Source organism: Dendrobates tinctorius, unplaced genomic scaffold, assembly GCF_039654945.1.
Source record: "Dendrobates tinctorius isolate UK_male_01 unplaced genomic scaffold, ASM3965494v1 ptg000086l, whole genome shotgun sequence".
Lineage (NCBI taxonomy): Eukaryota > Metazoa > Chordata > Amphibia > Anura > Dendrobatidae > Dendrobates > Dendrobates tinctorius.
In genome coordinates, this window is record NW_027361754.1 from 46,380,909 (window position 1) to 46,406,550 (window position 25,642).

The window sequence follows — 25,642 nt, forward strand, 5'->3', positions numbered from 1 at the left end:
GACAGTGGACACTTGTGGATTGTGTGCGGCCCACTGATATCTGAGCGCTATGTGACACGCTCGATGGCACAGCTGCCTGTGACCAAAGTGACGAGAGGATAATGGAGATTTTGAATCTCTGCGTACACTTTTGGACACTTGTGGATTGTGTGCGGCCCACTGATATCTGAGCGCTATGTGACACGCTCGATGGCACAGCTGCCTGTGACCAAAGTGACGAGAGGATAATGGAGATTTTGAATCTCTGCGTACACTTTTGGACACTTGTGGATTGTGTGCGGCCCACTGATATCTGAGCGCTATGTGACACGCTCGATGGCACAGCTGCCTGTGACCAAAGTGACGAGAGGATAATGGAGATTTTGAATCACTGCGTACACTTTTGGACACTGGACACTTGTGGATTGTGTGCGGCCCACTGATATCTGAGCGCTATGTGACACGCTCGATGGCACAGCTGCCTGTGACCAAAGTGACGAGAGGATAATGGAGATTTTGAATCTCTGCGTACACTTTTGGACACTGGACACTTGTGGATTGTGTGCGGCCCACTGATATCTGAGCGCTATGTGACACGCTCGATGGCACAGCTGCCTGTGACCAAAGTGACGAGAGAATAAGGGAGATTGGATTGCTTTTAAAAAAGCAGTTTGCAGAGCAGTGGGTAAACAGCAATGCCAGCGTGTCAGGAAGCCTTAGAAGGCAGCCCAACAACCAACACCACTGATACACCACTATATAGCCTCCCCTTGCACTGCACACACAGTGACTTGTGTGTTGTGCAGGCCAAATCGCTAGCAGCAGAAGCAGTTTTTTTGTCTTCTTCCCTGCCTAACGCTCTCCCTACAGAATCAGCAGCAACCTCTCCCTATACTAAGATCGGCAGAAGTAAGATGGCGGTCGGCGTGCACGCCCTTTTATACCCCCTGTGACGCCCACCAAAGCAAGTCAATCACTTGCATGCCCTTCTGAAAGATGGTGGTGACCCGTGCCTATGTCATCACGTTGCCCACAGTGTCCGTGGATCCTGATTGGCTGAAAAAGAGCGCGAAACAAACTTTTGAAACGCGACTTTGGCGCGTAAGTCGCCGACCTCGTGGCCGACCTCATCCTAGGGTCGGGTTTCGTTTCATGAAACCCGACTTTGCCAAAAGTCGGCGACTTTTGAATTTTTTCGACCCGTTTCGCTCAACTCTAGTGGACACATTTGGTTGGATTAACACAAACTATCTAATGCTTCGACAGAGTGAACCCATGGTGCCCATACACCTAAAACAGTCAGGAGAACTCTCAGCCGGTGGCGATCCTTTCCAACGCTCCCAAACATCCAAATACTTGGCCAAACGGAGAGACAGAACAAAAAGGATCAGGAGAAAAAAAGTTAGATGGCCAACCAAGACAGATCAGACTGTCAACCGCTATCACTGAAAAAAAAATAATAAAAACCAACAGGTTTGGCCAACTTTAACCAAATGCATGACTGTAATTTACACCAAACTTTTTGCCAATTTTTGTAGGCGTCAAATTTCAGATCATGCCCCTTTCCCACCAATTGATGCCTGTTATGGAATGAGGTGAAGAATGTGTCTAACAAATAATTATGGTGGACAGACAGCAGTTTTTTGGTGCTAGAATCCCAGTGTATTTAGCAAAGTAAAGCTCCCCAAAAAATACTCATTCCTTTGAAGAGCAAACTGAAAAACATTGAGAGGCAGCACAGTGGCTCAGTGGTTAGTACAGCAACCTTGCAGTGCTCAGGCCCTGGGTTCAAATCTCCTCAAGATCATGATCTGCAAAGAGTTTGTATGTTCTCGCTGTGTTTGTTTGGATCCATTGGATTCTTCCCACACTTCATAGACAAACTGATAGAGAATTTAGATTGTGAGCCCCAGTGGTGAAAGTGGTCAAATCTGTAAAGTGCTGCGGAATACACTGACGTTATGAAAGCAAAGCACAATACATAAAAAGAATGGAAAACCTAAGGAATTTAGGAGAAACAAGTCAACTTTGGCAGAAAATCATAACTATCATACAGGGATTTTAGTGGTCACTAGAGTTGAGCGACTTTGGTCGGATCGGGTTTCGTGAAACCCGAATGAAACAAAATAAGTTTCAGATGAAACTCGTCCGACTAGAGCAAAAAAAGTCGGAGTTTCGTCCGACTTTTATTTCCCATTGACTTGCATTGGGGTCGGGTTTCGGACGAAACTCCGACTTTGTTTTGCTCTAGTCGGACGAGTTTCATCTGAAACTTATTTTGTTTCATTCGGGTTTCACGAAACCCGATCCGACCAAAGTCGCTCAACTCTAGTGGTCACATCTTCAGGGGCGCACCACTGTCTCACCGGGTTGTTACTGGGAGCCGTTCGCTCCTGAGGATTGACAGTTTGGGTTGGTGGCATGACAGTATCGCTATCCCGAACTGTGCGCTCTCCAATGTGGCAAGCAACTTTGCCTCCGCACTTCAGGAGTGCAGGGGAGCTGAAGCTGGCTGCATTCAGCGATCTGGCCAGCTTCAGAGCAGCACTTACAAGTTCTATAGCAGACAGCTTGCAAGCGCACCATCAGGAAAAAAATAAAATAAGGAGCAGTACACTATAGAATAAAAAAACTCTTCGTTCTCTAGAACAATAAGGATTTTTTTCTGTTGCAAGAGGTAAACTGAAAAGTTGCTTGTTTTTTGCAGGAATTTTGTGCACTTAATAAAGATGTGAAAACCTCTAAGATAATACCCAGGAGGTGCCATAAACCTGTGATCAGTGGAATCCATCTGCTGCACCAGTACAGTCACTGCCCATTAAAGTGTATAGGAGATATGGGAAAAAAAAAAAAAAAAGTGACATGCAGGGTAACTACCAGTGTTTTTGGAATCAGTGGGGTCCCAGAGGTGAGACCCTAAATGATTTCAACATTATGAATTATCTAGTTGATTTCTTATCATTCCTGTAAAACATTTTTTGTGACCTCCTTTCCCAGGATATGCGCTATGGGATAAGGCGTGGTGATGGTGAACGTACTTGTGCCTCACACCCTTTTTCCTGTAAAATCCCACGTGATTACATTTCAGGGAACATGTGATCACGTAGAAACAGATAAATTGGATATAGGATCTCTCCAGAGCAATGAATCAGATCCATGCAGCCGGTGACCGGATCCAGACGTTCTCATACCGCTCCTTTACAGATATGACAGACAGATGACTAAACCAGAGGAAACAATATAGGTGCAAGTTATGATGTCAAGGACAACACGCAGCATTACTTACGCCCCGTCCTCCCTGCACGGTGTTGCATAAAAGTAAACATGCTAAACCTTCCCTTCGCTTTTGGCTTTTCATCAAAGTATTTGGATAATTGCTCTTATATTGCGATTAGTAGAGTAGTGATGGGTGAAGAACTCGCTGGTCTGGTTCTGGAGGCGCGTGCGGAGATGAGCCGTCTGCTCACGTATGGGATTTTGTTGATGGGCTGAAGCTCTAAATAACTTGCAATTATAGAGAACCAAATCCCAGTTCATACTGTGTTTATGCAAAATGCCAGTCCGATTAAGGCAGAACCACAACGATGCCAGAGATTGCAAAGGGAGATGTAAGAGACTCGATTTTGTGCTTTTTGCCCCGATCGTTTCTGTATTTTTCCAGAGGTCATCACTGGAGCAAGGAGCGGTACACAGGGGTGAGGATGCCATCATTTATTGCTATACCCTGTTGCTGCCCATCGGGAAATATTCCTACGGAGTGGGAACCTCTAACACGATTGATAAAATTACCACTAATACTTTTATTTTTCAAGTTGCACAGAGAAGGTTGATGGAAAAGCTTAAAATTAAGGTCTGTTTTTCACACTTCCGTTTTTTTGGCGTCCGCCGTTTGGGGAAAAAAACGGATTTGACGGATTTGCCTGGCGGATCCGTCTTTTTCCCCCACAGATTGTATTGGCGTCGGATTGTGACGGATGGCCTTCCGTTGGGTCCGTTGTGTGACGAACCTGTCAAAAAATTGGCATCCGCAAGCCACAAAAAAGGTCCCTAGGAACGTTTCTTTGTCTGCGTCGAAAAGACGTCTGGTGATCGATCCGTTGCTGTCCATCGTCTGGTATAATGGACACCTATGGGCGGCGGATCCGTCACAGGATGGAATCTGTTGACGGATTCCGTTTTTCCATAAAGAGCATGCCCCGAAGAATTTCCTTTCCATAAATTTAACCCCAAAATCCATTCTGGCACAGAAAAGCGAGTCTCTCTCACTCTCTCCAGAATTCTGTAGCTTTAAATTTCCTACAATAACTGCTGTGACGAATCAGTCAAAAAAAAAAAAAAAAAAGATCCGGTGCATCAGTTTTTTCCAAATACATAACGGATCAGTTTTTCACCACTGTGGCGGATTTAGACTGACGCCAGAAAACAGAAGTGTGAAACAGGCCTAAGACCTAGTTTAGACATCGGCTTTTGTAGTACATCTTATTAGATAGTCTTTGGAGCAAGGTTGAGATTGTTTATTGTTTAACCCCATGGCCGGATTACTAAGTTAAAGGGATGAGAGGAGAACCCCTTTAAAGGGCTCATTCATGACTGAAGGGGCTAAGGAAATGCGTCACATCCAATTTTTATGGATACACTGCCAATATTAACCTAGGAAATTATTTGATTTGCCGTACATTTTAAACTATTGATGTATAAATACGGATGTAAATGGACGCGGATGAAAGTTGCATGGGTTTTCCAGATAAAAATCTGATTGATTTTTTTTTTTTTTTTTTTATATATACACATTTATCTCCATTGATATTGATTTTTCTTATCTTGCAGGTCGGATCAGGGGCTTATCTTATATCAGCCAAAATTGCTGACAAGTTCCCTTTAACTTTCCCAAATTGCACAGAACAGGTGGAAGGAAACTCCTAATACCAAACCTTCATCTAGATCACGGTTTTTGTCTTAAGTCTCTTATCTCCGCGTTGCATAGACACAAGAAACAGTTTTGTTTTCCTTTTTTGGCGCCACAATGGAGACATGTCCAATTTTGATCAGATTTGTGGATGAAAAGAAAAACAGATGCCATCTTTGTCGTATCCCTGGCAGAGAAGGAAGTATCCCTAAATTACTTTTTAGTTGGAGTCATCTGAAAGGTGACCAACCATTGAAATTAGTCAGACTGTGTCATTTATAGCTGAGGGCAAAAGGTCTGTTGTTCAAATTAGCCCCACAGATGTCTTATCTATAGATTGAAAAAGCCCAAAGTAAATGTTTTCGTCAATTCCTAGTTCAGCCCGTAAACATACCGGGCCCCTGATACTAAATATCGAGACATTGCAACTTCTTAAGTGAAAGTCTGGCATGAAGACGGCTGGGTCAGCATATTTCTATCTGCCTGTAATATGGAGATATATGGCACAGAAACCACAGTCAGACAGGGTGACTCATACCATGAAACCAGCCAGGTGCTGCAAAACAATCCTTGTACTTGTCCCCTATGTTCCTCTCTTGCTATATGGGGGAACCGGAACACGAGCGTAACAAACAGAAGAGTGGAAAGAAGAAACAATGGAAAGTGCAAGAAGCCAGAATGCTCCTCAAGTGATCCTAATGCCATGCCAAGCTTTTTTTTTTTTTCATAAGGCCAGGAGCAGATTTTTATTTCTTGTTTTGTTTATGGAGTTTTTGGAGCATGTCCACCAAATGGAAAAAAAAACAAAAAACATTTTGCTGTTCACATGGTCAGTATTTTGATCTTTTTTTCCCAATTCAGGTTAAGAAAAAAAAATCCTCCAAAAAAAGGATTGAATTTTCACTTGAAAAATACAGTGTTGGACGGCTTCTAAAAACTCCATTCACACACATCCTTATGGTGCATTTACATTAATGGCGCTTAACGACCACTGATCGGTCAATGTTTACTGATCGCTGATCGTTTAACGATCAATAATAGATCGCTCGGTGCACGTATGCCGCCACTGTTCTCAGCAGCACAAGTTCTGCTTACACAGGATCAAGTGATCTGCCGGGAATGATGAGCTTTTGTGCAAACCAGAAGATCTGGCTCTTTCATTGGGTGATTGGTAGCCCGTTTAGACTGTACGATTATCGAGAAACTAGTGAGTCCAGGAACGATAAGCGGACTGTGCAAATGCCCCTTAGTAAGCAATAGATTAATCCCACTGGAGGAGTCATTCATTTCTTAGGGATTGGACCATAAATGTAATTTATCACTTATCTTGTTATTAGATGATACTTTCTGCAGGTCCCACCATCGGAACCACCAGTGATCCAGAAAACTGGGCTTGGAGTGCCCCATTTGATGGTCCTGTTCCATTTATAGTCTAAGGAAGGGTGAAGGATAACAATGAATGAAGCCGGGCGACGCATACTCTATTGAAAAGTGGCACTCCAGAGTCATGTTTGCGGCAAGTTCTCACCGATCTTATGGATAGATGATAATTTGCACTTATGGCCAAAACCCATTTAACACTTGTTTAATACCTACTAATTCTGAACGTACACAGATTTTATGGATTTCTTAGAACTTTCAAAACACAGAAATCCTTTGGGACTGCTTGCTACATACAAATTTTACAGTCAGTCATGTATGGACCGTGATGTCCAGACCGACCCAAACTTAACCTCATTGGCATTTACAAGACTGTTGAGTTCAGATCAGGAGACTTGGAGCCGGTCCGAATGTTGGGGTTCGTTCATGGACTGTGAAAATCAGATGTGCAAGCCCAAGATTAGCCGCTCACTTCACACTTAATGTTGCTTTGTATTTTCAGGACCCCATAAATCCAGTGAAGCAGCATAACTCATTTGTGTCCTTTTCTGATCTGGAACATTTTCCCAAACACCATAATACTTGTCAGTCCTCCACCTACCAACGTCACAACATTACCTTCATATGTTCGCAAAGCGTAAAAGTTAATGGGGCGTGGAGTTCTGTGCATTAACAGCATATAAAAAAAAACAAGCAAAACTATTTTGTACAATTTAACAGATTATGTCTCAATAGTTTCAGAAAGGTGTGATGAAATTGTATTTCACGGTGGCTTCCCCACAATGTCCGCATGTAATGATCTGGGCAATTAGTGGTTATCCGCCTTCACAAACCATAACCAATATGTTGTTTGTGTTCCTTAAAGTGAGTCGGTCACCAGATTTCACAATGCAAACATTATTACATAGATTTGTAGACCTGATGAGGCTGGTCTACTTATTTGAAAATGAATGTAAAAGCGCTGTCAGACAACAGTATAAAATTGTGCTGAACTCTGAGCGCAGCGCACGGACTGGCCGGCAGCTCTCATCACCAGAGCGTGACATCTGCATAGATATATATGAAGTCATCATGGTCCGGTCAGAAGATCCGGGGCCAGTCTGTTTGGAATTTATTATAAGAATTTTTCATTTTGGTCTATGAATAAATGAACGTTAAGGTTCTAGTTGCAAATTTCTAAGCAACATCATATTTTGCTACTCGTAGGGATAGGAAATTTCCATAATGAAAATTGCTCACTCTATCGACTCAGGACCATAGATGAGTCCTACCCCTCTCAAACATCCAATTCAACTCTACACATCCATCCCTCTTTAGGAGATGAGCACAAGAAAAACTGTCCCACCCAAAAAAATTATCACATAACATTCCAACGTCTTGCAAGGATCTCACAAATTCATAGAATTTTTAAACGTTTCTCATCATAGGAAAACTTTGCAGTGCCATGGACGCGGCAGTCATTTCCGTAATTAAGTCATGGAGCCTTGCTTGCCCCACATTAGAAAATAAAGCAGAGCAGCTGGAGAAATTTTACGTTTCCTGTGGTCGTCCTGAGCTTTTGTTAGCAAAGTTGCCCACCACTCTGTAGGGATGGTTTATACTCAAGCAGGATGGACGCTGTAGACTCTCGTAAAACCCCATAGATCTCAGTGAAGCCACAGGAAATTGCAACGTACCTTCTATTCCTCGTAAAACAAATAATACACCAAATCTGTAGATCAACTCGAAAAGTGGAAGTAGTCCTTAAAACCTTGCTCCAGCCCTGTATAAGGGGAACCGTTCGGACTAGTATGGCCATTTTCGACAATGCCTTTCCTATAGGAATGTTAAGGAGTGATGTCTATACCAGCAACCGATCCCGAAACCCAAGTGTGGAGAGATACGATTGTGGCGCCCCTGAGGGTTCAGTCGCCACAGAGGTGCTGCACCTCGTCCTGAGGTGTGGTACCCCACCATCCAGGTAAGGTGGAGACACCTGACCACACTCCAACACCTGCATCCCACACAACATAGTAGTGTAGTAAAGCACCTTTGGTGGCTCCCTGCTTGGAACACGAAGAGTGCTGGGAGGTGGGTGGAGCTTAGTCTGCACAAGAGAGCGGGAGAATATTAGGACTAGGTCAGTCTGTGAGAGGAGATCCCCTGAGTGGGATGGATGGAAGGAGGTGCTGCAGCAGTCTCCTGTGACCTGGAGCTGCTGGCACTCGAAAGAGATATAGAAAGCCTGATTCTCCATAAGGAAGAAAGATTTGTACGGAACGTGAGGAGAAGAAGAGAACTAAGGACTAGGGTCAGAATGGAACCCTTCCTCAAGTTCTAAGCGAATGGCTGGGGTCCGGTCCCCGAGGTTGTATGGATACTAATGGTCCTGCAGCAGACACCGGAGGAATAGAAGTTGTCACCACTTTATTCCCACATGAGACTTGGGGGCACAACAGCAACGTGAGTGAGCCGGGACTTGATAGCAAGGAGCCCCCCGAAGCAGGCTACAGCTGTCTACTGTACAAGTAGAGTTCAAAGGAACATCTTAAGGGAGGAACTTGGGTTTAACACACAACCACAAGTACTTCATTACAAGTGCTAGAAAGGAGACGTTCAGAGAAGGCATATGTTGGCGGAGTGTTTGAACGGAGTACTTCATCTTGCCTGGAGGTTGGCTGGGCTCCTGACCTGGAGGACACAGCACCGAGGCGGGCACCTGTATGCACAACAGACTGAGTAAAGCTTTGGAACTACATGCCCTGGTGTCCTCCGCTTATTCCTGCGCCAACCCACTCAGGACTGCTACATCTCTGTGCTTAACACTTCACCATTATGCTCTCCTCACTAGCTCTTCATCTACACTGCCCTGGGACTACAGCCCTACCTGTGGAGGGCCACAACATCATTGCTGCACCACACCATCTGTCCCAGAGGATCTGTCTGCAGCGTCGGCTTAACATCTTCATTGCCCAACACCACAGGTGGCGTCACGAATCATCCACTTGTAAACTTTAATCATCCACTCTTAACCCCCCCTTTTACATGGACGCCCAGGGCCACGGACCGGGTCACTGCCACATCTCCCATTGAAATAGACGGCTCCGAGTACCCCATGGCCCTGGCGGGCGATCCATGAACAGTCTTAACCCTTACCCCAGGGGTGGACATATCATTGGTACAACCTTGGGCCCAGGAGGTAAAGGGGCAACTATCATATCCAAAGCTGGTGAAATTGTGATAAGCTATTAGACTGTAAAGGACCCATAATTGTTCTTGCACATGGGGTCATTTTTGGTCTGTGTCCACCAGTGCTTTACCCGCCCGGCAGGTCAATAACTCGGCCAGCCACATTCTACTTGGGATTATTGACACAAGTGCTTACCTTCCCGGGGATGTAGTGCAGGATGTTGTCCGAATGCATCACTCTTCCGACGCCACTTTCATTCCCGAACAGATAAGTCCACTTAGTTCTGCTGTCCTGCCTGTGAAGAGAGGACGGATGAGACAGCTGTGAGGAATCCTTTCACCGCTAGACATACATCAATGTTATTATGAAATGTCACGCTGACACCGGTGGCTACAAAAACGTTAACACTTTATGACCTATAATAAAGTGTTATGAGCCCATGTGTCAGGAACAACTTCACAATGTTATGACAAGTCGTACGTTTGCTGCTGACAAGATGGCTCGCCTTTGTTTTTCTTTTTGCTATGTCCAGCTCCGTTTTTTGTTGGGAGACTTGACTATGGTGTAATTGGGTTGTTTTTTTTGCCTAACGATCTGTATCGAGGTTTTTTTGAAAATTCTGGGTGCAGCATTGGGTCTAATTAACTGAACTGACAGCTTAGAAGATCCCCATCAGATCCGCGGTCAGACCAAGAGTAGTGGCCAAAATATGGAGACACAAACGCCCCCCGCGTAAGGGCGCGCGCACACAACCGTTTGTCTCGGACAAGTGGCTTTGACGGATCGCACTCGTGCCCGTGTTATTCTATGGGGCTGTGCACATGTCTGATCTTTTCCTCGGACCGAGTGATCAGAGATAAAAAAATTGGAGACATGTCCAATTTTATTCCAAATGTTGGATCAAAATCAGCACTGGGTCCATGAAAAACATCTGAGTGTGGTCCGATTTTCACCAACAGAGAACGGAATCGTTGAGAGCCTTTTTTTTTTCTCTCGAACTCTGACAAAAAAAAACTCATGCCACTCTGATCAGCATAATCGGACCGTTTTTCTCGATAATATGTAAACCGTATGGTGATTGAACGATTAATGCAAAACACCAAACTTTTGTTACTTATAGGGATGAAAGGGCAGAAATCTGACGCTGTGCTTAAAAGTTTTTTAAAAATATCAATTCCTTTATTGCCATTTTTCTGCCTTACTTCGAAGATTACAGAGAATCTGAAGCAAGAAGTAAACTGATAAGAGGATTTTAGTGGCCGCCATAAACATTGCAACAATCAATGCAAAAGCTGCTGGAATTTTTCCCCATGAAGAATGTACCAGAAGTAAACCTGACACTGGCAGATTAGTAACCAGCAGTAAATAGACAGATCAGAATGAGTAAGTGCAGATAAGATTGTGCACCCCACCCCTGAATGGGAAGGTCATTTCATATTTTACTTGGACAGATCTTCTACCCAGACATACCCGCACATCCTCAGCTCACCAACAAGGGCAATTGCTAGTTCAACAGAATTTCATACCCAAGTTTAATGTCACTCCACATTTTAAGTCCCAAGAGGGAAACCTCAGATGCTCTGCAAAAGTAAATGTAGATGGCGTGGGGGATGGGTCTTGCAGATTTAAGTCTGTGGCATGTCAAATCTTTCAGCGTTTATGTTTTTTTGTGGCAGATTTCACTCATACTAGTGGGTAAAAATCTGCACCAAAAGTGCACATTTTCAGCTGCGTTTTTTCTTGCCAAAAGATGCAGAAATACCTGCAACAAATACATACTTAACGTGTCAATTCTTTCAGCGTCTTTGCTGCAGAAAAACGCATGTAAAAAACATGCATATTTTAGGCAGCATTTTTCCTGCCAACAGATAGAGAAATTTCTGCTGCTTTTATGAAATTAAGCTGCAGTACCAGACACAACCCGTTCACAAGGGAGGCGCTGTATATTTAGAAGAAAAGTTGACCTTTGTTTCTAATTCTTTACAATACAGATCAGCTTTCTCCAGGACTACCAGACAAATATATTAGTGTCAGCCCAGATCTTCCACACCATGTGAGGACATGCGATTGCCTTAATGTAACACAATTAAGGCAAGTAATCCTGTCTACAGTAACAGTGGGGTGGGGGATGGCAAGACCCCTGAGGCTTACCGTAATTCTTCCTGTATTTTAACTGCCTGAAACCTAATTATAAAAATTGTCGGCATAGTAAATGCATTAGTTTTTTTTTTTTTTGAAGCAGGAGGTTAAAGTTCAGTAACCCTTTAATCTCCATCAAATTAACCTCATGTGTAAAACTGGTAATTAATTACATTTAGAAAATAATTATACTTTCCTAACAGAGGCTTGTGTACAAAGGAAGCCATTAGTGGGAAATGTCATAGTCCGGCTTTTCAATAGCACTTACACCTGGGGGGCCGAAAGTATAATTTATGTTTTGCCAAATTTAAAATGACATGTCGGCCATTGTGCATCTTGTGGCTAAAATACTTTGTAACATTAACACAATAGCATCAGATATGGAAGAGAACAAAAGCTGCCAAAAATGTGCTATGCGAGAGATCCCTTATAAATCATGTAACGTTTGGATGCGTATGTGGCCCACAGTTTGCACCCTCCATTGCTTTAAAAAGGGATCTGTCAGTAGGATCAACCCTCCAAAGTGTCTATATGGGCATGTAGGAAGCTGAATAAAATACCTTGATATCTGCGATACAATGCCTTATACTAGAGAAATCCACGCTCTTCTTAATAGCTGTTAAGATCTATGGGCCAGACATAGATCTCCCCGAGAATCTACATCCAGAGCTTAGAGGAGGCATTACCAGTGTGAGACATGTAATGACTGACAGACTGCTCTCCGGATTTAAACATCTCACACTAGTAATGACCTCTTTCATTTATAAGCAGCTCTGGAAGGTGGATTATCGGGTAGATCCACATCCGGCCCATAGAACTGAACAGCTCATTTACAAAATTAGAAAAACTTGGATTTCTCTGCAATAAGACATCAGATCGCAGATATCAAGATATCATTTTACTCAGCTTCCTATGACCTACATGCCCATATAGACAGCTTAGGGCTCATCCTACTGACAGATTCACTTTAAAGACAACCAATACCATAAAATTATACCGTACTGTAATAGCTTTCTGACCATATAACCTTTGCATTCTGGCATTTTGAAAAAAAACTGTGCATGCACAATATGCTAACGACGCTTTCAAAGGGTCATTTGGGTGGTGCAGGTGACAAGTCCTGCATTCCCACAAACCAGGGAAAGTTATTCCTAGACCTCTCTGGTGGCATCCATAGAAGAAGCAGAGACCACAACACCTTTATAGTGATAGATACTGCCATAAGAATGACATCCCAACTGGCAGTGGTGTAGGCCGGTGCGGCCCCCAAGCCAACCAACGCGGCCCCTGAGGAGAAGCAGTAGTTGGCATATATTGCATGCACTTTTAGAACATCATTTTCTAAGCAATGTATACTTTATACAGGGAGAAGTGTTTTTGAGAAGTAGTTTAACACCACTTGACTGTTAAATCAATTGACAGGTTCCCATTAAAGAAGAGGGAAGCAATTACACTTGAATACTTTCTACAGTCTGAGGACTGAGCCTCTCCAAGTATTAAGTGGCAGCTATTCTGCTGAGCATAACTGGCAGCTGAAAATGCTTCACTGGCAGTTCTTGCACTGGCCTTCCCCTCCCCTATATACCAGCACACATGTTCTGCTCAGGCAACTGTGCCTAAAGGCAGAAACAAAAAGAATTGTCCCCAAAAATATATCCCATCCTAAAGAATAGACAGTAGGGTCTGCCAGTAACTATCCACATAAGATCCTTGCCAGATCCATTTGGAATCTGCCAAAAAAAGTTGTGTTACAAAGTTTCATTTCAACCCACAAGCTAAACTATCTGGTCTGTCCCCTTCTCCTGCTCCAGGGAAACATACAATAGATATGCAAATAGACCTAACACAAAGCAACGAACTTCCAAACCACTTGGACCACACTTCCAGAAACTTTCCCACAACTTCTGCTCTGTTCCCCTTTAAATCACCATGAGCACCCAATACTCCCACTATGAGCTTTTTGCTGACTTTTTGATGCTGGAGATTTTCTGCACCCATTCTGTAAGAAACTTGAAAGTTTTTCAAAAATAAAGGGCGCAGAAAATCTGCAACATAAAAAAAGTTAAACACGCAGGGTCAAGAACTCCCCAAAAACTCAGCCTTTACTCCTCATAGCAATGTAGCCGCACACACCAGAGACAGTGGATTCCTGCAGTCACTTTTCATTGATCTCCTATAAACCAATTATACAATGATACTTTTTGATCACAAGGCTGTGAAGTGATCCCATAGATTAGATTACCATTCATGGGCAGGAATTATTAGAATCTGTAGGATCTGCGCCACCAATGTATCTTCTAGGAAGGTCAGAAGATCAGACAAATGTTACATTATGTATAGTAGTAAGTGTAAGCAGAACATAAAAGGTAAATACTTAAGAAATAAATGTTACACTTGTGGCAACCCTGATCCTTGATTCCTGTATCTTTCTACTACAATTAAGATCATAAATATAAAGAAAAAATAAATAATAAATATTAAAGAAATAAAAACATTTCTTCTTCTAATAATTCAATCTGATCATATCCAGACACTTTATACAAATGGTTCAATTATAAGTAGGAAAGTGTCCAAATGACAATCAGGGCTGACAGAACCACTACACAAAGTTTCAACAAACTTTTGCAAAACTTTTTCCTTGCAGAATTTGCTTACAGAAATTGGTAAGACAGCGTGATTCTATGGATACAGTATGATGGGTGACTTACTCTTTGCTTTGCATGGAGTTCTTCCTGGAGAAGGAGTATCTAAGCTGGCGGTGGGGCTGCGGTACACAGCTCAGGTTCCCCATCCTGATCACTTGCTTTCCAGATCCACACTGAGCAGAGGGAAGAAGACTGAACTCCTACTCATCCTCACTTCCGCTCCCACGGGTGTAATTGTGGGTGTCACCCTGTGAGCAATCACACTGACTGCAGCCTGCCCTGCCCGGGTAACACACCCGCCTCACTGATCGCCACACAGTCTGCACTGGGGCTAACACTGCTGTGTGAATTGGGGACAAATAGTCACAATTGCTCCACATCCCTGTTGATGACTCATGTGCAATTTTACTCCACTGTGCTGGACAATGTCATCGGATGATGGTCTGCCAGCCCAGGACATGTTGGGAGTTGTTGCTCTGCTCCACCTGGAGAAACAGGGCTTCCATTGAGGTCTCATTCAATGTTCGATTTTTCCACGTACGAGAAAATCGCACCCATTAGGGCTCTTAAACGCGAAAAAACTCGGACGAGTCTCGCACGTCAATACCCGGCACTGCCGCCGACACTCGGATCGGAGCGTTCAGCTGCATAGAAATACATGCGGCTGAACACTTAGTGCGGCCTATTGACGTGCGAGACTCGTCCGAGTTGCTCGCATGTGTGTATGAGCCCTTATTCTGATCAGAGTGTCATCCGTTTTTCTCGTACATGGAGAAATAATAATAAAAAAAAAGTTTCTCCACCTTCTCCTTTCTGACAGTCTTTGAAAATTGGATGTCATCTGACCGTGGTCCCATTTTTTCATGGACAAATTGACTTTCATTGCCGATTTTCATCAAAATCGGACATGTCTCCGCAAGAAAAATCACGGACATGTGAATGGAAATTCCAGATCGTCATCATGTTTCCCTGTAACCCGGAGCTACTGTATGCCCGTCAGCTGGATCCCTCCATTTCTCTACTCGCTACACAGGCACGAGTGCGCCCTGTGAAAATCAAGTGAAAATCGGACGTCTGAATGAGGCCTTAAGCCCCCGTCACACACGGCGAGATCGCTAGCGATATCGCTGAAGCGACAACAATTTTGTGACGCAACAGCGACATCACTAGCGATCTCGCTAAGTGTGACACGCGGAAACGACCGGCTCCCTGCTGCGATGTCGCTGATCGTGCGCTAACGTTCAGGATCATTTTTTGATCACTGGCATCACGCTGACCAGCATGCATCACTGTGTTTGACGCACCTTATCAACGATGAGCGACCTCTTTGGCGACTCCGAACTCATATAGATAGCGCTGAAGGACGCTTATTCAAAGTCTGAATCGCTATTATAGACAGTGTGTGACACGGTACCAACGATCGCCGTGGTCGTTAGTGACATCGCTGATCGCTGATGCGTCGTTATGAAGATCGGCCTGTATGACTGCTTACTAGCGATGCACAAACGATCTTAGCCAGATCGTATCGTTGTCGGAATCGTTGGTGCGTCGCTACGTGTAACGGTACCCTTAGAGTATCTTTTTTTCTGGCAAATTCTGTTCCGGAAGCCACCTGAAAAAGATCTAAAAAAAAATGTAGAAAAAATAATGAACATAATGCACCGCTGTGCTAACGGTCCATCTTTTGTATCTTCCTTTAACGACGTCACAGCATTCAGAAGTGACCGTTCCATTCTCCTAGAGGAAGCCACCATGGTAAAGAAGAAAAGGGTCTTCTGCTACAAAAACAATACAGATATGCCACATCTAAAAGACATCATGTGCACTTAACCTTATGCTGTTTTTTAAATCGTCGTTTTTATGGAAAAGCGAAAAATTGTAGAAAAAACTCAGCATAAATGACTCATAACCCCCCTCCCCATAGTTAATATCTATGGTGCAAATAATTTACCAATCCCTTTAAACTCCAGTGATCCCAAGAACAAGGTCTGGAGCTTGGGGACCACCTTCATGAATGGAGTGGAGTTGCACATCCTCAGCTCAGTCATTGTCCATGGGATTGCCTTAGTGGAGTGCTGTACTCGGCTTTCTCCAGCAGTCCCTTAGACAATGAAGGAACAGAGGTTGAGGTGGTGCATCTCCCCTCCATTCAAGACAGTATTTTATGGGTTCCAGAGTCCCATTCTGGTTATTGTGGACTATTACTGGGACCAAGACTATTAAAGACTTATGATAGCTGGGGGTCCTGTTGGAGATTCAGTCCCATGAGCTTCAAGTCATGTAACTGTGAATGGGGTAGTGCTACAGATACCAGGGTGAGAATCCAGCTGCTGGGCGCCTCAGCGCTCCATAAAAATCTAAACCAAAATGTAGCAGTTGTAGTGATATCCTTCATGACTCTAGTGATAATTTCATTGATTTTACCATTTCTTTATATTGAAACTGGAATTTAGCTGCAATACCAGACACTCCCCCTGAACAAGAGGTGGCGCTGTTTTAGGACAGAAGCATTACTTTGTTTCTACTCTCATGCATGATCATTCAAAATTCATGATTATTTTGGGGTATATAAAAAAAAGAGGTAAATACACAGAATTAAAAAAAAAAATCTCCCCCTAAAAAATGGGGCCATAAGATATGGAAAATTAATGTACCCAGGCCGACTCTTGACCATCAAGTGGAGAGAACTGTGCACAACTCTCAAGAGAGGTGAGGGTCTCAGAGGGAGGGCAGACATTTATAACATCAATGTCCAAAATGGGAATATACCTTAAAATTGTAGAAAAAAAAGGCAAAACACGCAGCGGCCAAAATAAAATTGCTACCTTTTTTATGACCATTGAAACAGATCGGCACTGGTCGAGTATTTTTGTTTTGTCCCTAAAGGAGCATAAGTTTTGCCCCTATTACAACCCCTAACAACAAATTATTTCTTCACGTGTACCCAAATGTACCCGCTGTTCTTCTTATGAAGAAATGCCTGCAGGAAAAATGCAAATATTAGATAAGAGCTGTATGCAAACAGCAGTGTATGCCTGGCAGCCAACTCTCCCTAAATTCCAGAGACTTCGGGATGTAAACATTTGACTTTTGGGAGGGTTTATGACTTCATACAATATGGGAACATGTTAGAATGTGTCTTTAGACCGGTTGTATCGTGATCTGGGTCATCCAGTAGAACCATCCCATCTGAAGACACCTTGGATCCAGTCTCCACAAGCTTTCTTACATCATTATTGGATTAGTAAGGTGGGAATTTCGTACATTGGACTGAGGATAGCATCTCTGGGGTTAGCACTGTTGCTTTGCAAGTTTGTAGTCTTGGGTTCAAATCTATCCAAGGGCAAAAGCTTCATTGGGTTTCCAAGTTTACATGGCTGTTCCCTAAGACAAGCCTAAACGTGATTGGGCTGGGTGCCTTAAAAAGAATTTTTAAGACCCCCATGTACATTATGCAGGATCAGACGACCGTTTAATGTTTATGGGGTCCTCCCCTGACAGATGATGATAGGATATGGGAGGTTTACAATCAGACACCCGACCCATTTATTCTCTGGAACTCCACTCTCCCCATTAACGACGCAGACTGGCAGTCATGACTTTGGGAAAGTCAGGAGAAAAAACTGTTTGCCGGACAAGCATCTACTTGTATCACTATAATGTTGGCACTAGGGCTTCTCTGATTATCTTGTTTTGTGTCACAAAAACCGCTTCGTGGGACAAAAAGGAAAGCATTTATAGGAGAGAACCAACGTAACCACACTCTTGCAAACGTAGTGATACATGAGGCATTGCGTCAGTTTATAAGGTAGCCATGCACCTTAGCTAATAGCCAAATGCTTATATGGACAGCAGGTATTCTCCCCCACCCCCCAATACACATGCACGTATCCTCAGTCCCACATGACAGGTTAAGGATAGGGCATGTTGAAATCCAACATGCTCAACCATCAGGTACGGACTGGGACTGCAATTCAGCCCTGGCATTTGAAATCACACATGCCCATGCTGTCACTGTCCCCAAGCACCAGATGGGATATATAACTAATATTACCCTGGATGGAGAAAAGCAAGATTTACTACAAGATCAATATTTCTAGTGATACTATGGCCTTCTGGATTAATTGACGGAGGCAGCGACTTTGTGCTTCCTCACAATTCTTAACAGTATTGGTGTCTTGAGAACACTGATTCTGTTAACAACGTAGCAGACAAGGCAGCCCATGACCAGACAGGCCCTTGTGGCATTAGCAAGAATTGCTAGGTGGCCAGTCCAGCATTGCCAACCATTCTTTCCACTGACCTCTGTAGTCATAGAAGAGTTTGGACACTCTCATACACCTCAAATGGTGGGTGGATCTGCAATAATTGGTAGGGTTTAGTGTATGTCTGTCTTTAGAATCACTCCACCCAAGTGGAAAAGCCCGCCAAAAGCCCCTGATATCAGCTAGTGAGGCTTCCCATATGTGATTACACTTCAACCATAGTGCTCATTTTCTGGGGTTATAATGAATTACTATCTGCGACAGCCCCTCATACATGGCAGCTATCTCACCCGATTCCTCCATACACAAGAGCACTTGCTTGGCCGCGCGCTCATGTGTTCTCTATGACAGGGTTCCCCAACTCCAGTCCTCAAGGCCCACCAACAGGTCATGTTTTCAGGATTTCCTTTATATTGCACAGGTGAAGCAATTATCACCTGAGCAAATACAAAGGAGATCCTGAAGACATGATCTGTTGGTGGGCCTTGAGGACTGGAGTTGGGGAACTCTGCTCTATGAGAAAGCCGCTGTCAGACTCCTCTGGTGGTGGCTTATCTCATGGAGAACAAAAGGATCAGCTGTCCAAAATCAGACATGCCAGATTATTATCTCTCCTGAAATCAGCTATCGGGGGACAGTTGGGAGATAAGGTGTACCCAATCGGGACAGTCTTATCCTCTAGTATTAAGACCTCACCTTGTGTCACATGACCTCGATGTAGGTGGGGCAGAGCAGGATCGGGGTCCGACTGTTCAGACACCTGCCCATAGGAAACTATATAGGTGAAACGCCTGGCCCAGAAAGTGGGCTATTCCCTGCTTGTACAATGTTCAAGAAACTACAGCAAAACCAAATAAATGAGCCGGAACATAAATTGATATACATGCGTATAAGAGCATGTATGCGCTCATTTTGTTTGTCAATATCAGTGGCGTTAGTCTAAAAATGTATGGGGCCATACCAGCCTTACCCTTCACTAATCAGCCTGGACTCTGAATTGATACATTGTAGAAAATTGCTAGATCGATTTGTGCAGCTGATGTACTTTGCTCACAGAGCATTGTCTACACTGGATACAATTGCATCCACTATTTTACTGAGGGCAGGACTAGTTATATATAATGATTTAGAGTACATGCCTACAATCCGGAATAGCAGCGTTTCGGACGCAGCTCACCTGCACTGCATACAAAACGCTGCGTTCTACATTAGAAGCACAATGAATGGGATTTATAGAACTTTCCCATCACTGAGATAGGAGATGACAGTTAGTGCTCATAAAGTTCTATGGAGAAGTGTAACTGTAGTTTCAGGAGAACTTGCAGCAGAATCTATCTCCTTCATAGAATTTTAAAAGCACCATCTGTAATTTCCTATCTCACTAATAGGAATATCTATCTTCCCTGAATACAGCTTTTACCGATTTTATCCATATATTGAGAATGAATGATGAGTCCAAGGGGGAAAACGAAGCAGATTTCTCCCATAAGATATATTACAAAGTTGCCTATTTTCATGTGTACTAATGAGTTAGGAAATTAAAATGACGGCCATTCTTTAAATAGTAACAGTTTTTTAATAAGGTGTACTGTATGTATTATTTCACAAAAGAGGGGCAAGGGGGTGAGTTTTATCCAGATGTTGCTCCTCTGCCATCTTATAAAGCTGACATGTGTCTAGTAAGCATTAGTCACACAGAAATGAGGTGTCAAGGAGAACACAAGGTCACATAGGGCAAAAACCATATTTATTCTCGTCAACCTTACTGGAAATTGCCCACGAGCTGCAATTCATTGACATGGCTCCAGGGTAGAAGTGTGCAGAACCAGAAGACGAGTACAATAAGGTCTACTATGTGGCCAAAATGTCTTCAAAACTACAGATATTAGTCCTCCTAATGAAGATGAATTAAAGTGAGTCTGTTGCCAGTCTTCACACTGCAGACTGGATACATTACAGAGCTCTTAGACCTGAAAAGACTGGTGTACTCACTTTGAAAATCCTTGTGAAAATGGTTGTCTAATCTTTTATGACAGCTTAAGCTCACCCAGCCTGATGGCCAGCTCCTCAGTGTCCCTCCTCCCTGCTGAGGTCTCACACTGCTCAGTACAAACTGCAGAAACTGAATACACTTGGGCTCATGAGGTCACTTGCTGTTTTCATTCTTATTTTAACATCAGGACATAAAAAGCCAATTTGCCATGGATTTTCAAAGTAAGTAAACCAGTCTCATCAGCCATAAAAGAGATCTATTTAACAGCATATTCAGTTTTCATTGGGAAATCTGCAGACAGATCCGGTTTAAAGATCAGTCTATTCAACGTGTGAACGCAGTCTACGATTTTTATCCATGGATAGAACATAGAAATATCTATGTACACCTCCCAGTATTGCAGTTTTGATCAGTTGTCACGATACTGAAAGAGGAGAATGCTTCAATTGTTTTCTTAAAACATTTTTCGAGCAGGTGCACAGTGCAGCTGGAAGGGGCCTCAGACCGTAATTATCAATTTTGGTTGCCATTACCACAAACAGATAGGATCAGAGACTGCAGCAATCCAGTCAGGGGTGAGTTCACATGTTGAATTTGCAGCTTGGGGTTTTGCCAAAATCTTGGCAAACTTCAGTGTCTTAGGCTACTTTCACACTTGTGTTAGGAGGCGCAGCGCACGGCCGCCGTGCACTTCCGCCCCCTCGGGTCAGCTCCTCCTATGGGCGCATGACGCTGCATGTGACCTGCGTACCCTATCGTTAGCATTGGGTACGCAGGGCGTGCACTGGTATGGTTTTGCCAGTGCATGCGCCCTTGTGACGGTGCGCCGAGCGCACCAAAATGCAACACGGTGCGTTTGGCGCACGTCGGGGCACTGTCAAAAGGGTGCATACGCCAATAAAAGCATACCAGTGCATGGCCTGCGTACCCATTGCTAACAATAGGGTATGCAGGTTGCATGCAGCATCATGCGCCCACAGGAGGAGCTGACCGGAGGGGGCGCGGCAGGGAGCAGAGCTGCACGGCGGCCGTGCACTGCGCCTCCTAACGCAAGTGTCAAAGTAGCCTTAACTGTGATTTTGGAAAATTAAACAGGTTGTCCGGACTTCTGCTAAAATTCTGCACTCACTTTATGTGACGGAGCACTTGCTAATCCTGACAGTGTGCGGTGCGTTCACTGTCAGGATTCACCGGCATTACTGGTGAGAGTGGGTAATCACGTGACCGCAAGTATATGGAGCAAACCTACAGCATAAATTGACCAGCGCTGCAGATTACACATGCTGTTGGTTATCACTGTGGATTTTCAAGGGTGAAATGTGCAGCAAAATTACAGCATTTTCTCCACTAAATCAGCAGCTCTTTACTGCTAAAATCCGCTCTGCAGTGACATAATTTTCACCAAATTGTGCTGACTTTGTTGCAACGTAATGTTAAATAGAGCTTGTAAATGCAAGCAGTTTTGCAATTTACTGCTTATTAAACTTTGTAGCTATTCCTGAGCTATCAGCACTTTTATTTTGTTTACAATTTGTTGCATTGGAGACCAAACACCGCTGGTAGGTGGTGATCATGTGTAGCGCTTACAACCTCTTTTTTTATAGAGAGATTGAAAGCACTGTTTTGACCCTGGAAAGGATCATTGAATGGAGCAGTTACCTCCTAATAGCATCCAGTGCTTACAAGCTAAACAACAGCGGTGGTCGGTCTCCAAGGCAATGAGAAAAGAAAAGTGTTAATATCTCAAAAAAAGCTGCAAATTTTAACAAGTAGTAAATTGCAAAAATGCTTTTTGTTACAAGCACTATCCGTCTGTATCAATCAAGGAAGAATGGGATTAACCCCTTATTCTTAGGTTCATTTAATCAATTTTTTCTTTGTAGTGCAGTTTTTTCATGCATCTTGACTTACAGACCGTACCTGTATTTCCAGGCCGTCCGCCCTATTCTTGCTGTCACAAACAACTGAATCCTATAACAAACAGAAGTCGCGATGCTGTATAGCCTCAGGACTCTTCACATTATCATTATTATTTTTTGGAAGCACGAATCGGTAGGACTTCAGAGAGAATGTGTCCTTCTGTTGCCTCATAGATTATTGATACTAAACTACCCAAATCCAGTATAATTACATATATATCGGGTGTACAATCCCTTTTTCAGAGTATCAATATCGTGCATTCTATTTTTCCATTGTCATGTTTACTAACTGAAACAGTATAACTGTGAGCATGAGGAATACTTTACCTTATGGCCTCATTCACACATCCGTTTTTTTCTTTCCATACCTGAAAAACGTCCATTTAGCATCAGAATTTTTTTTAACAGATTTTCATCATTGTTTGATTCATTTGTCAGTTTTTACCATCAGTGTTTCTCATTAACAAAAAACTGATAGAAGTTGCTCAAACTTTTCCTAGCAAAGAGCGAATTTTTCTTGGACTTATAGAATTGAATGGTCTGATTTGTTTTTTTTTCTTTGGCAGATGGTCGTTTGGAAAAAAACCCAAGGATATATGAACGGCTCCACAGACAATAATGAGTACGTGAAAAATATAGATAGAACGTGTGCGTGAAACAGGAAAATCTAAATGACACCACATTCTGAGCTATAGGCAAATATGACCCAACAACCTCTCCGTTCCCTTAATTTCCCCGTTAAGGCCTTTTGATACAACATACATAGTCGTTTTTGGGCACCCATAGAAATCTACGTGCCCCTATGGTAATCTGATAAGTATGAGATTTCATTGGACTGGAGTGTTTATCTTTGAGAAAATGTATCATGGTCATGGCGCGTTCCATTGCATGTTGTCATTTGGTGTCCTCCTCTAGGAGTAGAAGAAGAGATATCCTCCCCGGCTAACATCAGCGTTGAGGCCAGTAATTGGCTGCAGTAATCAGGTAGTTGGCACGTCATCACTGTAGGACAGCTAGAAAACACCAACAGGCCCACCGGTGTGAGTGTTGAAGCTGCAGTGAATTTACCAGGTGAGTAGCCCCCCAGACATAATAGATAGCTGTCGGCTGACAGCTGCTTTTCCCGACTACTCCATGCATCGGAGTGGTCGGCTTGGCTTTGGAGAACGTTCCTGGGTTCTCAATGAGAGAGTCACCGGTGAAAGCTTGTTTCAGAGAGAGCAAAAAGATTGGCAGTCTGAAATCAGACATGGTGGATCTTTCTTTCCCCCGACAGATGATGGGGCCTCCATACACATTAGAGTTTAGATTATATCTATGCTGAACTCGCTCGTATTGGTGGCTTTGGCTGACAGTGTAATATGTAGGGGAGTGGGTTACGACGTCGTAGATATTTGCCTGTTGATCGCCTTATGACCCCCATACACATTACACTAAAGTCGGCTGAACCCAACAATACTGACGGGTTTGGCCGAAGAGCTAATGTGTATGGAGGCACTGGCCAACTGATGGTCAGGAGAGATGTCGATCTCTTATGTCTGATTTCGGACCGCCGATTGCCTTGATCTCCCTGAGATAAGCCATTGGCTGACGTATCAGTCGGCAGCATTCTCATAGAGAGCACAGGAGGGCTTGTCCGAAGAATGCTCCTGTGAATGGTAGAATCATAGAATCATAGAATCGTAGAGTTGGAAGGGACCTCCTGGGCCATCTGGTCCAACCCCCTGCTCAAAGCAGGATTCGCTAAATCATCCCAGTCAGATGTCTGTCCAGCCTCTGTTTGAAGACTTCCATTGAAGGAGAACTCACCACTTCTCGTGGCAGCCTGTTCCACTCATTGATCACTCTAACTGTCAAAAAGTTTTTTCTAATATCTAATCTGTGTCTCTTCCCATTCAGTTTCATCCCATTGCTTCTAGTCTTTCCTTGTGCAAATGAGAATAAAGTTGATCCTTCTACAATGTGACAGCCCTTTAGATATTTGTAGACAGCTATTAAGTCTCCTCTCAGTCTTCTCTTTTGCAAACTAAACATTCCCAAATCCTGCAACCTTTCCTCATAAGACAGGGTTTGCAGACCGGTCACCATTCTGGTCGCTCTTTTCTGAACTTGCTCCAGTTTGTTGATGTCTTTTTTAAAATGTGGTGCCCAAAACTGGACACAATATTCCAGATGAGGTCTGACCAAAGAGGAGTAGAGGGAAATAATGACTTCACGTGATCTAGACTGTATGCTTCTGTTAATACATCCTAGAATTGCATTTGCCTTTTTTGCTGCTGCATCACACTGTTGACTCATATTCAGTCTGTGATCTATTAGTATACCCAAGTCTTTTTCACATGTGCTGTCACTTAGCCCTATTCCTCCCATTCTATATATGCTTTTTTCATTTTTATTGCCCAGATGTAGTACTTTGCATTTCTCCCTGTTAAAAACCATTCTGTTAGTTGCTGCCCACTTCTCCAGTTTATTTAAATCTTTTTGAATCCTCTCTCTCTCTTCTCTAGTATTAGCTATCCCTCCTAGCTTTGTGTCATCAGCAAATTTAATCAGTTTACCCTCAATTCCTTCATCTAAATCATTGATAAAGATGTTGAACAATACAGGGCCCAGGACAGAGCCCTGTGGTACCCCACTTGAGACATTCTTCCAACTGGATGTGCAGCCATTTACGACCACTCTTTGGGTCCGATCACTAAGCCAGTTATGAATCCACCTAACAGTTGCCTTGTCCATTCCATACTTAGTCATTTTTTCAATAAGGATTGTATGAGAGACTTTGTCAAATGCTTTGCTGAAGTCAAGATATACTATATCTACAGCATTTCCTTGATCCACCCAATCAGTGATACCGTCATAGAAGGAAATTAAGTTAGTCTGACATAGTAGAGTAGAGTAGAGTCGGCATCATTCGGTCGACAGCCATCTAATGTGCATGTCCGGTCTGACTCTCCTATCCTCTACATATTTAGCTGTTTACCTTTGTTTTTGCCCTAGATTAGTGGTGTCAGTAGGCAACCACAGCCATTTATCTCCATTCTAGATATGAGATAAATTAACACACATAAGTCATTCTTTGTATTGATTGCCCTTTGGCCCTTCCCTGTGTAATACATAATGTACGAGGCTGGACAGGGCGCAGGTTCTGTAATGGGATCGTCACAGTCACTTTCCATACATGTGTCAACTATTGTCCTTGAAGATCGATGGTCCAGACTGAGCCCGGGGACACAGAACATGATAGTGT

The 25,642-nt window shown here is 43.4% G+C and overlaps 1 protein-coding gene across 1 annotated transcript in view; it reads right to left on the reverse strand.

Annotated features, from left to right (window-relative positions):
• PLEKHN1 (pleckstrin homology domain containing N1) overlaps positions 1-14,439 on the reverse strand; it is a 52,549-nt gene extending 38,110 nt beyond the window's left edge. The window contains exons 1-2 of the mRNA XM_073585344.1: positions 14,282-14,439; positions 9,630-9,729 (exon numbers count right to left, since the gene is read on the reverse strand). Coding sequence (XP_073441445.1) covers positions 9,630-9,729; positions 14,282-14,364 — 183 coding nt within the window. The 5' untranslated portion in view covers positions 14,365-14,439. The remainder of the gene's footprint in view (positions 1-9,629; positions 9,730-14,281) is intronic.
• Between the last annotated feature and the right edge of the window lie 11,203 nt (positions 14,440-25,642).